Source organism: Lagopus muta, chromosome 4 (assembly GCF_023343835.1).
Source record: "Lagopus muta isolate bLagMut1 chromosome 4, bLagMut1 primary, whole genome shotgun sequence".
NCBI lineage: Eukaryota > Metazoa > Chordata > Aves > Galliformes > Phasianidae > Lagopus > Lagopus muta.
Genome location: NC_064436.1, coordinates 12,819,639 through 12,832,149, shown reverse-complemented (window position 1 = coordinate 12,832,149; position 12,511 = coordinate 12,819,639). Strand labels below are relative to the sequence as shown.

Below are 12,511 nucleotides of genomic sequence, written 5' to 3'. Positions count from 1 at the left end.
TTTTGTGCTCCTTGGTGTTTTGTGTGTTTGTTTGCTTAATCTTCTTGCTTTCTATTTCCCATTCTTTCAGCACACTGTAGGCTAATTTTGCTGGTGTGTGAGCAGGGCTTACTACCTACTTAAATATCCATCCTTCACATGGCAATGTTGGAAATGAATCCCACAGAGTACGGCTGGCTTCTCTGCGAGGAGTGAAAGCACTCTAGTGTTCTTGTCTTCCAAGAACATTTAGTAAAAGAAAGTAAGAAGGTTAGCATTAAAGCAAAAAATAAATAGAATAGAGGAAAGCTGATCACCAAGAGCTGATAGACGTGAGGGAGAAGTGTTATGTGAGGCTTAGTGTTTTTTGCCTAACTGGGTACCTATTCATAGTGTTTTTTCAGAACTCACTGAGAGAGGAGGAGGCTCTTAAGGAAGGATCAAAGCTGCAAACCCAAGGGGATTTGACTAGATTAGGCTGTTCAGAGTGGATTGATTGCCTTTCGAGTTGAGGCACAGTCAGGGTGTGTACAAGGGCTCCCAAGCTTAGGAAGGCTTCAGGTCTGCTAATTTTAGGCATTGCCAGGGAGGGCTGCTTCTGATTACAAAATGCAGTCAGAACATGAATTACAAACCCGTAGGTGATGTCCGCAGCCTGTGGACATCCATCTAAACTATAGTACAAATAAACTGAAATGCTTAGGGTACCTGCTGCTTTAACTAGGATGTTTTATGCAGGTCTATATAGAGACATAGAAATGCAAATTACTGGACACTGATGCTTGTAGATGCGTACTAAAGCAATAAAAATTGAACTTAAATGTTTCTTTTGTTCCTTTTCCCATTCTAACAGTGCTGCAGGCAAAGTATTTCTTAGGTCCTGGTGATTTCAGTGTTTGTTTCACTTTCAAAGTTTTACAGTGCTGCTTCTGCTTTGATTTTCTGTAAAGCCAAGCTTATGCCAGCATTTCACAGTTTTCTCTACTGACTTGGTTTTTGTGCTTTTTGTCTTCACAGCCCGGAAGTCCAAAAAACTGGGCAAATTGAAAGGGATGCATGAGGAACAGCCACAGCAGCGGCAGCAGCCACCACCCCAAAGCCCTGAGGAAGGGACGACGTACATTGCTCCAGTAACTGAGCCCCCTGTAAACACAGCACTTGTCCCCCACATGTCTGCCATCTCACCAGCACTTACTCCCTCTCCTGTTAAGATCCTTGAAAGCATTGAACCAGAGATCGTGTACGCAGGATACGACAGCTCAAAACCAGACACAGCCGAGTACCTGCTTTCCACCTTAAACCGCCTGGCCGGCAAGCAGATGATTCAGGTGGTAAAGTGGGCAAAGATACTTCCAGGTAGGATCATGGGGCATTTGGTGAAATTTCTGGTCAGCCTTCTAGATTTATCAACTATTTGCCTGATTAATTGCATCTTTTGACTATGGCCTGGGTTGAAAATCTTCATAAGGGGAGCAGCCTGATAGAAGATTGTTTTTTTAATTTGTGTCATGTTTGTTTCATATGTTTGTGATAGGTATTTAACAAGCTTTCATTTTGAATAATAGGCTCTGTAGAAGAAAACATGTTTTGTCACTAGAATGAAAAATTATGGTTTTGCTTCTTCAGAAATGTACTTTGTGGGAGTGTTGCTCTTGTTCTTGACTATAATACTAGAAAAATAATGGGTGATGTATTTGCCAGCCCTTGAAGGGCACAACATAGTTCATGTGCATTTTCTGTTTTGTTCTCTAGGATTTAGAAACTTGCCTCTCGAGGACCAAATTACTTTAATTCAGTATTCGTGGATGTGTCTGTCATCGTTTGCCTTGAGTTGGAGATCATACAAACATACAAACAGCCAGTTCCTCTACTTTGCTCCAGACTTGATTTTTGATGAGTAAGTATTCCTTAATGGTCCTTTTCAGTTCAAGCTGGAAGGATTACTCTGTCTTTATTTGGTTTTCAGTCTAAGAAAATTTCAGCTAATCTCAGTTTGAGAAGTGGCTAGAAACATTTTTCTGTGCCTCAGTTTTCAATTAGTGAAGCCTCGCTACTGCCATCCATTTCTCCTTGCATATGTGGATGTGTTCACAAACTGGGAACAAGCTGCTGGCTTGAAATATAACTGATACAAAACTGAGATTTATAAAGAAACATTTTTTTGTTATCTACTGGAGCTTAGCGAAGGATATGACTTCTAGGAAATGTGAACATTTAAATTGCCAGGTTTTTTTGTTGTTGTTGGTTTGGTTTTTTTCTTCAGAGCAGTCATATAATAGTGCTTTTGTTAAGAGTATACAGCTCTTCAATGAGTTTTCTTGACAGTCTTTAATTACCCTTCTTTGCAATCATGAAAAGCAAAAATGTTTTTTCAGTAATGAAACATAACTTTTTTTATGATGCGTTTAGAGAAAAAAAAGCATCAACCAAGGAACCATTCCTTCTGCATATGTATATTCCTTCATGTTTTAAATTTGTGTTGTAGTGCTTTGCTTTTGAGGAGTATAATTTGATTTCTATTCCATTTGCCTGGTGTTTATTCCAAGCCAGTAAAGTCAAAAGTTGAATACACATGCAAACTGTGGTCATGTCATGTACTTATCCCAGAAAGTATTTTTTTTCTCGAGGTAAAAATGAGAGGTAATCAGTAGGATATGGATGCTTCTGAAGGTGGAATAAAAACAGAGGGGGGAAAAAAAAAAACAAAAATGGAAGAATTAACAAAAAGTAACTTAGTACCCAATCTCTTGAAATCTTCTGAAATGCTTAAAAATTTTTTTCTTCGAAAAGATGGTTTTTCACTGTCATCTTAGTATTTTTAACTTGATTTAAGGATTCCTAAATAATGCATATGAGATCTGGTCCTAAAGCAGTGAGCAGTATCAAAGGAAGATCATTTGTGGGCTGTTTTTTTCTTCCCTCTGAGAGAAGAATCTGGTGATTCACTGCATGTGATTGAAAGTGAACTGTTGGCCATTTTCCTTGTTGAAAGTACCTCCACTATGACTTGGGACGTTAAAGAGTTATCACCAAAAAAGCATCTGTTGCTAAAGCTAACTGAAAATGTGAAATTTAATGAATATAATTCTCCTGCAGAAAATGCAGACCTATACGTTTGAACACAGAAGTAATTTTCCCTCATCTGAAGTAAGTCAGTCAAGGGGGTCAAAATCTATTGGACAAGGCAATCAGTCTTACTGACAGATGTAAGTATACATGAATTGCTAGCAGTCTTGATACTGCAGTTAGAAGCAGCTTCCAGAATTCAAGACTACTCGTGAATTTTGTGCTGCAAGTATGGAAGCCAGCGCATGCAGAAATTATTCTGAGGCTGAGGATCTAGTTGGAAAAGGACAGAAAGAAACAAATTTTGTAATGGAATGTTGAGATAGCAGAGCAGGTGCTCACAGACTCTGGAATCTCCAGTTCTGGAGATGTACAAACCTTGACTGGGCCCTGAGCAGTAAGCTCTAGCTTTGGTGTTAGCCCTGCTGTAACCTTTCGTGGAGACCTCCAAAGGTCTCAACACAAATTATTTTGTGATTCTTGTTTAATAAAAGCAACTCTTTCCCAATTTTGACGTAACATCTCAGAGGTGAATTACTCAAATTGTACAAGTCAACCAATACAATACAGCATAAAAAACGTTTTGGTAAGAACAAAACATAGTAAACAGTTGTGCAAGAGTGAAGATTCAGAACAAAAGTCTGATGTAGTATTAAACTATATATACTATATATATGTATGTTTGTGTATCGAAACCAAGGTCAGTTTGTCTGGTTAATATCTTAAGTGAAAAAAATTGAGATTGAATCAAGCAAACTGTAAAACACAATCAAATCTAAGAAGTTACTCAAACAAGCAGGACCAAAAGCATAAGCAGTTAATGATGTAATTCCACTACAGTTCTAGGGCAATAGATTTTTCAGTGCCCTTACTTCATTTAGTTTTGTTGCATCTTCAGTATCACTACATGAGAAAGCAGATTGCCTCATTTTTCTCATAGCATTTGCCTTGTGTGATTGTCTGTGATAGAGTTTAACCTTAATGCTTCATTTTACATCTATTCCTGTTTATGAAACTGTACTGGTTTGAAACTTTGCTCCAGAATCGCTGAATCCTGATTCTGCCTTTATTTTTAGAGTATTGCGAACTGGGAAATGGTGTACTTAAAAACACAGGCTTTCATTTCTGTGGGATGAGGTTTATCAAACTTCACAAAGGTTCATTCAATGTAGCTTTTAAAATTTTTTTGTTCCGTTTGGCACTTTAAGAGATAGATTAGTCCATATAGAATGAAAAGGAGATGCTTGAAAATGATTTTTCCTTTTGCTGGCTTGAAAAAGTCATGTACTATTAACACCAGGCCAAGATTTTCTTGATATTTCTTCATATTTTGTCTGGAGAGGTCGTTTCCTGTCCTTGGGCAAGAAGTAATTAGTAGGGGCCCTTGCCAGTATGCTGCCCAGAAGGTTCAACAATTTTCTTCAATGAGCCGTTAAGAAAGAGTGAAAGTAGAGGTTGGCATTAGCAGAATTATGCTGCTTTGTTTTGCATTAAATGAATTTTCCGTTTACTCTTAACTACTGTGAATAAGAGGAAGTGGTAATGTTTCTGGAAGGCCATGATATATAATATTGTTTTATTTCTTATTCTGAACGCCTGTAAACAAAATGAAATGAAAACCTGTGTGCTGCTCATAGGCATTAAAGCACCTCTGATTGTGTAAATATGGTGTAAAATGTCCCCTAGTAAATACATAGTTTGACTTTCTGCTGGGAGTATGCAAGGCTGGGAATACTTGGCCACTCACATTTATATTCTAATTAAGTGTACTCTTGGTCTTCATGGATCAAGCATGTGTTCCATTGCTTTAACTGAGCTTAATTATATGCCAAGATGTGAACTGAGGATAAGAAAATGGCCACACAACCACTCAGTCACTCTGCATGTTGCAGAAATGACAAAATATGTGTATGTTGTATGTGCGGAGAAGGACCTGGGTGTTCTTGTGGACAGCAGGGTGGCCGTGAGCCAGCAGTGTGCCTTTGTGGCCAAGAAAGCCAGTGGTACCATGGGGTGAATTAACAGGAGCGTGGCCAGCAGGTTGAGGGAGGTGATCATCCACCTCTGCCCTGCCTTGGTGAGGCCACATTTAGAGCACTGTAGCCAGTTCTACGCTCCCCAGTTCAAAAGAGAGGGATCTCCTAGAAGGAGTCCAGTGGAGGGCCAGAAAGATGATAAAGGGCCTGGAGCATCTCCCCTGTGAGGAAAGGCTGTATAACCTGGGTCTTTTCAGCTTGGGGAAAAGAAGACTGAGGGGGAATCTGACCAGTGTTTGTAAATATCTAAAGGGAAGTGGGAGGCAAATGGATGAGGCCAGGTTCTTCTCAGTGGAATGTAGGGATAGGAGAATGGAGAATGGCTTAAAACTGGAGCATAGGATGGTCCATACAAAGATGTGAAAGTACTTCTTTATGGTAAGGGTGATGGAGCACTGGAACAGGTTGCCCTGAAAGGTTGTGGTATCTCCAGTGGAAACATTCAAGACCTGTCTGGACTCCTACCTGTGCAACCTGTTGTAGGGTACCTGCAGGGGGGGTTGGACTCAATGACCTCTTGAGGTCCTTTCCAACCCCTGCAATTCTGTGATTCTGTGTAAGTTGCAGTATGTAGGCTTTTAACCCACTTCCTTCATAGCTCAGTAGTTGTAATCAAAAGACTACAGTAACACTGAAATACCATGAGGAAACAGTTTAGTACCTTGAAGTGCAGCATCAATATTTCTACAGTATTTTGCAAATGCACTGAATGAGTAATGTTGTGTGTTTTCTTCCTCCTTTGATTTTTCTTGGTTTCTCATTTGCAGCCCAGGAGTAACTCGCAAGCGCATAAGTGCGCAGGTTCTGAAGCCGTTTTACTTTGTTGTAACCATGATAAGATTTTTACAGCGATTTTTACATTTCTCAAGGACTTCAATCCTTTCCTAATTAAAAATAGTGCCAGGCGCTGCATGAAGTACCCAAAATTATTAAATTGAACTTGAAAAAATCAAATCTAAAAATTGAAGGCAGTTTTTATGAGCATTTAGATTAGCTCAGTCTTTCCCCCCAGTTCCTCTCTGAAATGATATGTTATTGAGACATGTCTCATTCCTTAATAAAAAAAATAAGATTAGTAGAGCCAGCAGCCAAGTGAATAATAATTAAAAATATTAGGAGCAAAGTACACTGGTTGATATATTGGCCAATGCTTGTAAAAAATAAGGAAAAATTTCATGTTATGGATTTTAAGCTGATAAATGACTGTCATTTCTTTTATTATTGCCATTTGGGGCAATTGTGTTACTAATGGCTACTTTAATTGTAAAATTAAAACATCAACTCCAGATGCTTTAAATAACCCGGTTTATGTAACCGAGAGCTGTGTATGTATTGCACTTCAACAAACTAACAAAGTCTTTTACAAAACAATATAAATCCTTCTTTTAACTCAGGAAATGTAACTTTCAATAAAATAAAAATGTGATATTGGAGGGCTCTTTCATGTCATGCCTTTGGTAATTCCCCCAACTGTGAAGTTTAAAAATTTAAAAGCAGAGAGAGGTTGACGCTAGCAGCAGAGGAAAAAATAGAGAATATATATTTCAAATGAGAGCATTGATGTATAGCAGATGAGGGAGAGAGGGGCAGAAAAACAGCTTTAGGATGTGGGGATTCTGTGAAGATCTGGCGCTGCTGTTGTCTTGGGATGTGGATGGACAGAGGATTTTGTAAGGTTGAGGGAAGTCGTAGACTTAAATTGGAAACGCAGATGTAGCTTGGCTGAATAGCTATTTCATTAGTAAATAGCGTGTTCATTGTCTTCTCATTAGATTCCTCTCATAATATACTTGTGGAAGCTGACCGCTAGGATTTGGTGTTGCGTAACGCAGAGCAAGGATACAGCTGTCTCTCTGTGACCTTTCAGGGCCAAAGCCCTTAAATCTTTCAGGTGTTTCGATTTCTGTAGTCACACCAGGAAGAGAAATCTAATAAAATAACCTGGATGTCTCAGAGCTACAGAGGTTTTTAAACCTACATACCTCCAGGGGGGTGATTCTTCAGGTCATCTGTGTATAGTGAGAGAGCCAATAACTTTTGTTATTATGTAAAAGATACATTTTCCCATTTTGCAGGATGATGGCTGTTAACTCTAATGGTACTGATTTTGGTCTTTTTTGCACTCCTGTTAATCCTGTCTAAATTTAGGTCAATTTTTGTAATCTTTTTGATCTAGCAGTCTCCAAATCCCTCATTTTTAATTAGTATTGCTGCAGCGATTGTTGGTATGAGTTGTCTGTGTTCGTTCTTTGCTGGTAAAGTAAGTGTGTGCTTGCAGGTCTTGTTAAAAGGTCAGCAAACACATCCATGATATTACTCATTGTATGTTTGTTGCTTACATTATATTATTTAGAACAAAAATGCTTCACTCATACAGTCTAATCTGTCAGGTGATTTTAAGGAGATCCGTGGGAATGAAAAAACAGTGAGAAAGAAGGTCCTTCTAGCAGTTTCTCATGTTTTTAACAGGCCAGTTGCAAAGAAGGTGTGGCATCAGGACAGGGCTAAAATATTTTTTCATTTGCCCATTCCAGCAGTTACTGGCTTAGGTACTTTCTGAATGAGAGACTGCATTCAGTTGTGCTTCATAAGCCTTCTGTATCTCCTGTGAATTTCTCTAATATCTTTCTGAATACATTTATAACTCCAGCACGTGAAGTGTTCTGTGACAATCACTTCTGCAATTTACTTATGCATATTTATTTGTTAGAGATGTTTTTAAAGCAGATACTTGATAATTTAATGGAGTACCACTTCATTCTTGTGTTTGTGGAAATATGGATATATTCTCTTTCATCCTGCATACGCCATTTATCATTTATAGATCTCTGTCAGGTCCTGTTGGTTACTCTACAAGTAGAAGAATCAGCTAGTCAGTGTAGTCTCCCTTTGTGTATCAGTTGCTTGCTACTCCTGGCCATACTCATCTTCCCCTGCGGTGCTTTTGCTTAGCACCTATGTTAATTTTGGGAACAGACCAGAATGACACACTGTATTGAGAATGCATTGGATTTATGTGGTGGCAAAATTATGATTTCTGTCTTGCTTTCAGTTCTTCTTCTCTCACCCACTGCTTTCATTTTGACCACTAATAAACACCAAGCAAGTATTTTCAAAGGACGGAAACTAAAAAAACCTGCTCCAAATTACACCTAGGTTTCTTTATTGTGTGATGCTTGTTAATTAGAGCCAATTATTATATGTATAGTGAGAGATGATTATACTGTCTGCATTGTCTTGGAATTAATGATTTTCACCTTCAATTTTGTCAGCCAGCCTCACAGTTTTGCAAGATTTTTCTGCAGTCTTTCATGGGCAGTTCCTGATTTCATTGTCTGGAGTCATCAGCAAACTCTGTCACTTGCACAGGTCTGATTTTTTTTCATATGCTGTATGAGTACAGTTCACAGCACAAGCTTCAGTGCAGAGCTCTGCAATACTTGCCTGGTAGCCTCCAGTACTTTTGAAAAACATCCATTTGTTATTATCTTCTGACTTCTATTTTTAAGCTGCCAATAATCCACGAAGAGCCGTCCTCCTTACCCCTAAGCCCTCTTTAAGAGCTTTCAGGAGATCTCTTTAATAGCTTTAAAATCCAGCTCTGCCCTGTCTGCATCCCAGTTACCTCCTGCTGCAGAGCATAATGTGCAGGAGGTCCTGGACCGGTCATTCCTTGCGCCAGCACGCTGGCACACAGTAGGTACTGAAGCTTGTGCCTAAGCTGCATGCCCCAGTTTCCTTTCTGTGGAAACCAGAGAAAAGGAGAGAAGGGAGGAGAGGGCTGGTTCATGCTTTGTTCTTATCCCATATGGATGTGGGATGCCGCTAGACCTGGTGCAAAGCGTTCCCATCAAGCAGGCGTTGCCTGCACCAAGCAGGGCACCTTTGTGCTGTTGTTGCTCATGCAGATGAGTACGACATGACCTCTCTTTATGAAAGCTGCACTGATGTGCTTCCACTATAGCATATTTATTTACTTGCTAATGTTCCTCCTTTGGTCATTTTGCTAGATACAGGAATAATACTTCTTAGCCTTCCCATTTCCAGCAGGGACAAGAGAGGTGATTGTTCCTCTCTACTCTGCCTTCCTGAGCCCCCATCTGGAGTACTGCATCCAGGCCTGGGGCTCTCAATATAAGAAAGACTGGGAGCTGTTGGAGAGGGTCCAGAGGAGAACCACAGAGATGATCAGAAGGCTGAAGAGCCCCCCCTATGAAGACATGCTGAGGGAGCTGGGCTTGTTTAGCCTGGAGAAGAGAAGGCGGTGGGGTGACCTCCCTCGTTGCAGCCTTCTAGTACTTTAAAGGGAGCCTACAAACAGGATGGGAGTCAACTCTTTACAAGGGTAGAAAATGGCAGGACAAGGGGAAATGGCTTTAAGTTGAAGGAGGGAAGATTTAGATTAGATAATGGGTAAGTTCTTCACAGAGAAAATGGTGAGATGCTGGAGCAGGCTGCCCAGGAAGGTTGTGGATGCCCCGTCCCTGAAGGTCTTCATAGTCAGGTTGGATGGGGCCCTGGGCAGCCTGGTCTGGTACTAGATGTGGAGGTTGGCAGCCCTGCCTGTGGCAGGGGGGTTGTAGCTTGATGTTCCTTGAGGTCCCTTCCAACCCAAGCCATTTTGTGATTCTGAGATTCTCGCCTCTGCTCTGTTGAGTGCTCTCTCTACTCCAAGGCCCATTTTAAAAAATCAGTCACATTTGTCACCTTGCAAGCTTTTTATAAGGGCAATTTAAGCAATAAGCTGTGCATCACAGTTAGTTTTACAGCGGTTCTCTATTAAAGTTACTTTACAACTTGTGGATGGATGCCATCTGGTCTTGATGATTTATTACTATTCATTTTACTGTATTTTTTTCCTAACCTTTGTTCTATGCACGCTTCAGTCTGAAACTAATTCTCTCACTTGCTGAAAAAGGAGGCAAGTGCAGAGCCTCCCTGGACTCCTTTATGGAGAGCACTGATGCAAAGGTTTTATTTAACTTTTCTGCTATGGCCTGATCTTTCTCAAATACTTCATTTTCATCTGATCATCTCATGGCCCAGTGGATGTTCTGGCCGGTTTCCAGCTTGTGATGCATATGAAAGGATTTGATTATTAGTTTTTATGACTTTAGCACAAAGATTTGCCCAATGATTTTGCATTTAACTTGGCATAATTATGCTCTCTCTCAGTCTTGTCTCTGCATGACTCCAGGACATCCAGAGGGCTTTTGGGAGGATGTCTTTTTCCACTTCCCTCGAGGTCCTTGGCACGAAGGGTTAGGATAGAGAGGAGGTTTGTCCCTTTCAAATTTATGTTTGTACGTGATGCTGCTTTAATCTTTCTGTGAGTTGGTGAGTTGTTCTGTGGTATCTCTAAATGCCTTTCACATTCATAGTACTTCCCTTCATCACTTTCCCAGTAGAGTTAAATATTTATCTTCCAGATGAAAGGGAAACTTCGGAAGTAGATTGTATAAACTGGTACGAGAGGAAGACATGACTTGGCTGACTTCTTCTGAGTGCTAGGCTTTGCATGACATCTTGAGCAAAGTCTTGATTTCTGAGGCGTTTTTGGTACGAGAGGAGAACTGTTGCAGCATGTGGAGTATAGTAGCAATTTTGCTGATGAACCGCTGCAAGTGACAACGATCCTTTGCATAATGTGTATAAAATGATACCCAATTAGTACGATTTCTGCCTAACGATAACTTTCTCTGATGAACTTTAAAAGAATATTTATTGTCGTGTACATTATCATCATTTATTATTGAATGAAGTATTTAAAAAGAATTTTGGTAAAGGCATAATTATGTATTTGCTCATTTAAGTTGTGATTTGCATCTTTCAGAATGCAGATGCAAACCAAAAGAGAGTATTTGGTATCAGCGTTCTATTAACTACATAATTAACTGTTAATTGCAGCAGATACTTGGGGCTTCTTTTGCTTGTTAATGTGCTTGGAATTGTATGGTGATTATTAGGTTAGATTTTCACATGAGTTTTCTGTTACTGTCTGGGGGTTGAAGCTCTTCCTTTGCAGTAATCGTTGCAAATGAAGCTGTTGACAGTTCCTTTGCAAGTTAGGCATATAGCAGGGGAAGGCTTAGCTGGAAACTTTGAAGCATCTGTAAATTTCTTAGTGTCAGTTACATGGGGTCTCATTCTCCAGGAATGTCAGGAAGGCATTCTTGGCAGAAAACTTTAGATCTGTTAAGTTCAATTTAAAAAATGGCAAGTTAAAGTGCCTGGCTAGCCCTGTCTTTAGAGCTGTTTTAACTCAAGGTAAGCTTCCTTGTCCACCAGTGTTCAGCATAATGGTTCTCCTCAGATACATGTAGCAGGAGCAGTGAGGGGGCATCTGCCTACCTCTGTGTGAAGAAATGTGTACATGGGCAAAAGCTGCACAAGGGCACTTCAGTGGTATCAGTCAAAGTACCTGGGAAGGTAGAGGAGCGTGCTGAAAACACAGGCTGTTGTCACTAGGGGCTGAGGTAATGGCACTTTCTGTTTTCCATTTTTTCCCACGGACCTGGCAGGAGATAGTGGTTTCCAGCAGCAAAACAGAGCCATCAGCCAGGGGCTGTGATGTTGTAACCTGGCCAGGATTCACCTCAGCTTGTGTAAGGCAGTAGGAAGGACGGTTGGCTGACTAAGTCACCTTTATGCTGCCTGTAGGCTAGCGCTTCCCTGGTTGAACCACCCAATTCCCAGCCTGCATTTATCCATAGCCAGTTTAGCCACCTGCAGGGGAATAGTTGAATTTCCCATCCCTTACTGTTTAGGTGAGAGTGACTTTCTCATGGTGGTGCCAAAGTTGGGGTGCTCATTGTTTGTGGGGTTGCTTTTTCTTTGTTTTGGTTACTGCCAAAATTAGAGGGAAAATGGGCATACCCCAAATTTCTCTGTGGTTAAAACTGATGGCAGAAATACCATTGATTTTGAGGGGGTTGGTGCCTGCATTTGCCATTGATGCAAGGTAACGTACTTTTTCCTTCCTGAAAGGAAAGCTCTAAAGCTTTAAGGGTTGAAGGCAGTATCTTGAAGGAAATGTGTTTTCCTCCCTTCCTGCTGGGGCTTGCAGAATGAGCAGAGGCTGGAAAATGCTGAATAAGTTCCGAATGAAAATTCATGATTGAATTTTGTCTGAATTCTGCATGTGTTTTGTCTTGGATTTTGATCAGTGCAATAACTTAATGATGCTGTTCCAGCACTGCTGACTTTGGTTGCATTTATAATGGGATGGGAAACAGGTGTCTGGGCACAGTCCATCGAGCACAGTGATGCACAGTTGTTGTTTTTTGTCAGTGTTACTGCACACAAAGTAGTGCAGTGATATCCCCTTTACATTGAAGAATAGGTTCAGGTTTTGCTATGTAGTGTCATGTTCTTCCACTATATCTCATGATGAAGTTGAAGTAAAATTGTCCGTCAAGAAAGAGTAAGTT

At 40.3% G+C, this 12,511-nt stretch overlaps 1 protein-coding gene across 4 annotated transcripts in view; it reads left to right on the top strand.

The window, feature by feature from the left end:
* Nucleotides 1-12,511, top strand: part of NR3C2 (nuclear receptor subfamily 3 group C member 2) — a 199,683-nt gene that overhangs the window by 166,661 nt on the left and 20,511 nt on the right. For all 4 annotated transcript variants that reach the window (XM_048942623.1, XM_048942624.1, XM_048942622.1 and 1 more), the window contains 2 exons: nt 997-1,335; nt 1,732-1,876. In XM_048942623.1, the coding sequence (XP_048798580.1) occupies nt 997-1,335; nt 1,732-1,876 (484 nt within the window). The remainder of the gene's footprint in view (nt 1-996; nt 1,336-1,731; nt 1,877-12,511) is intronic.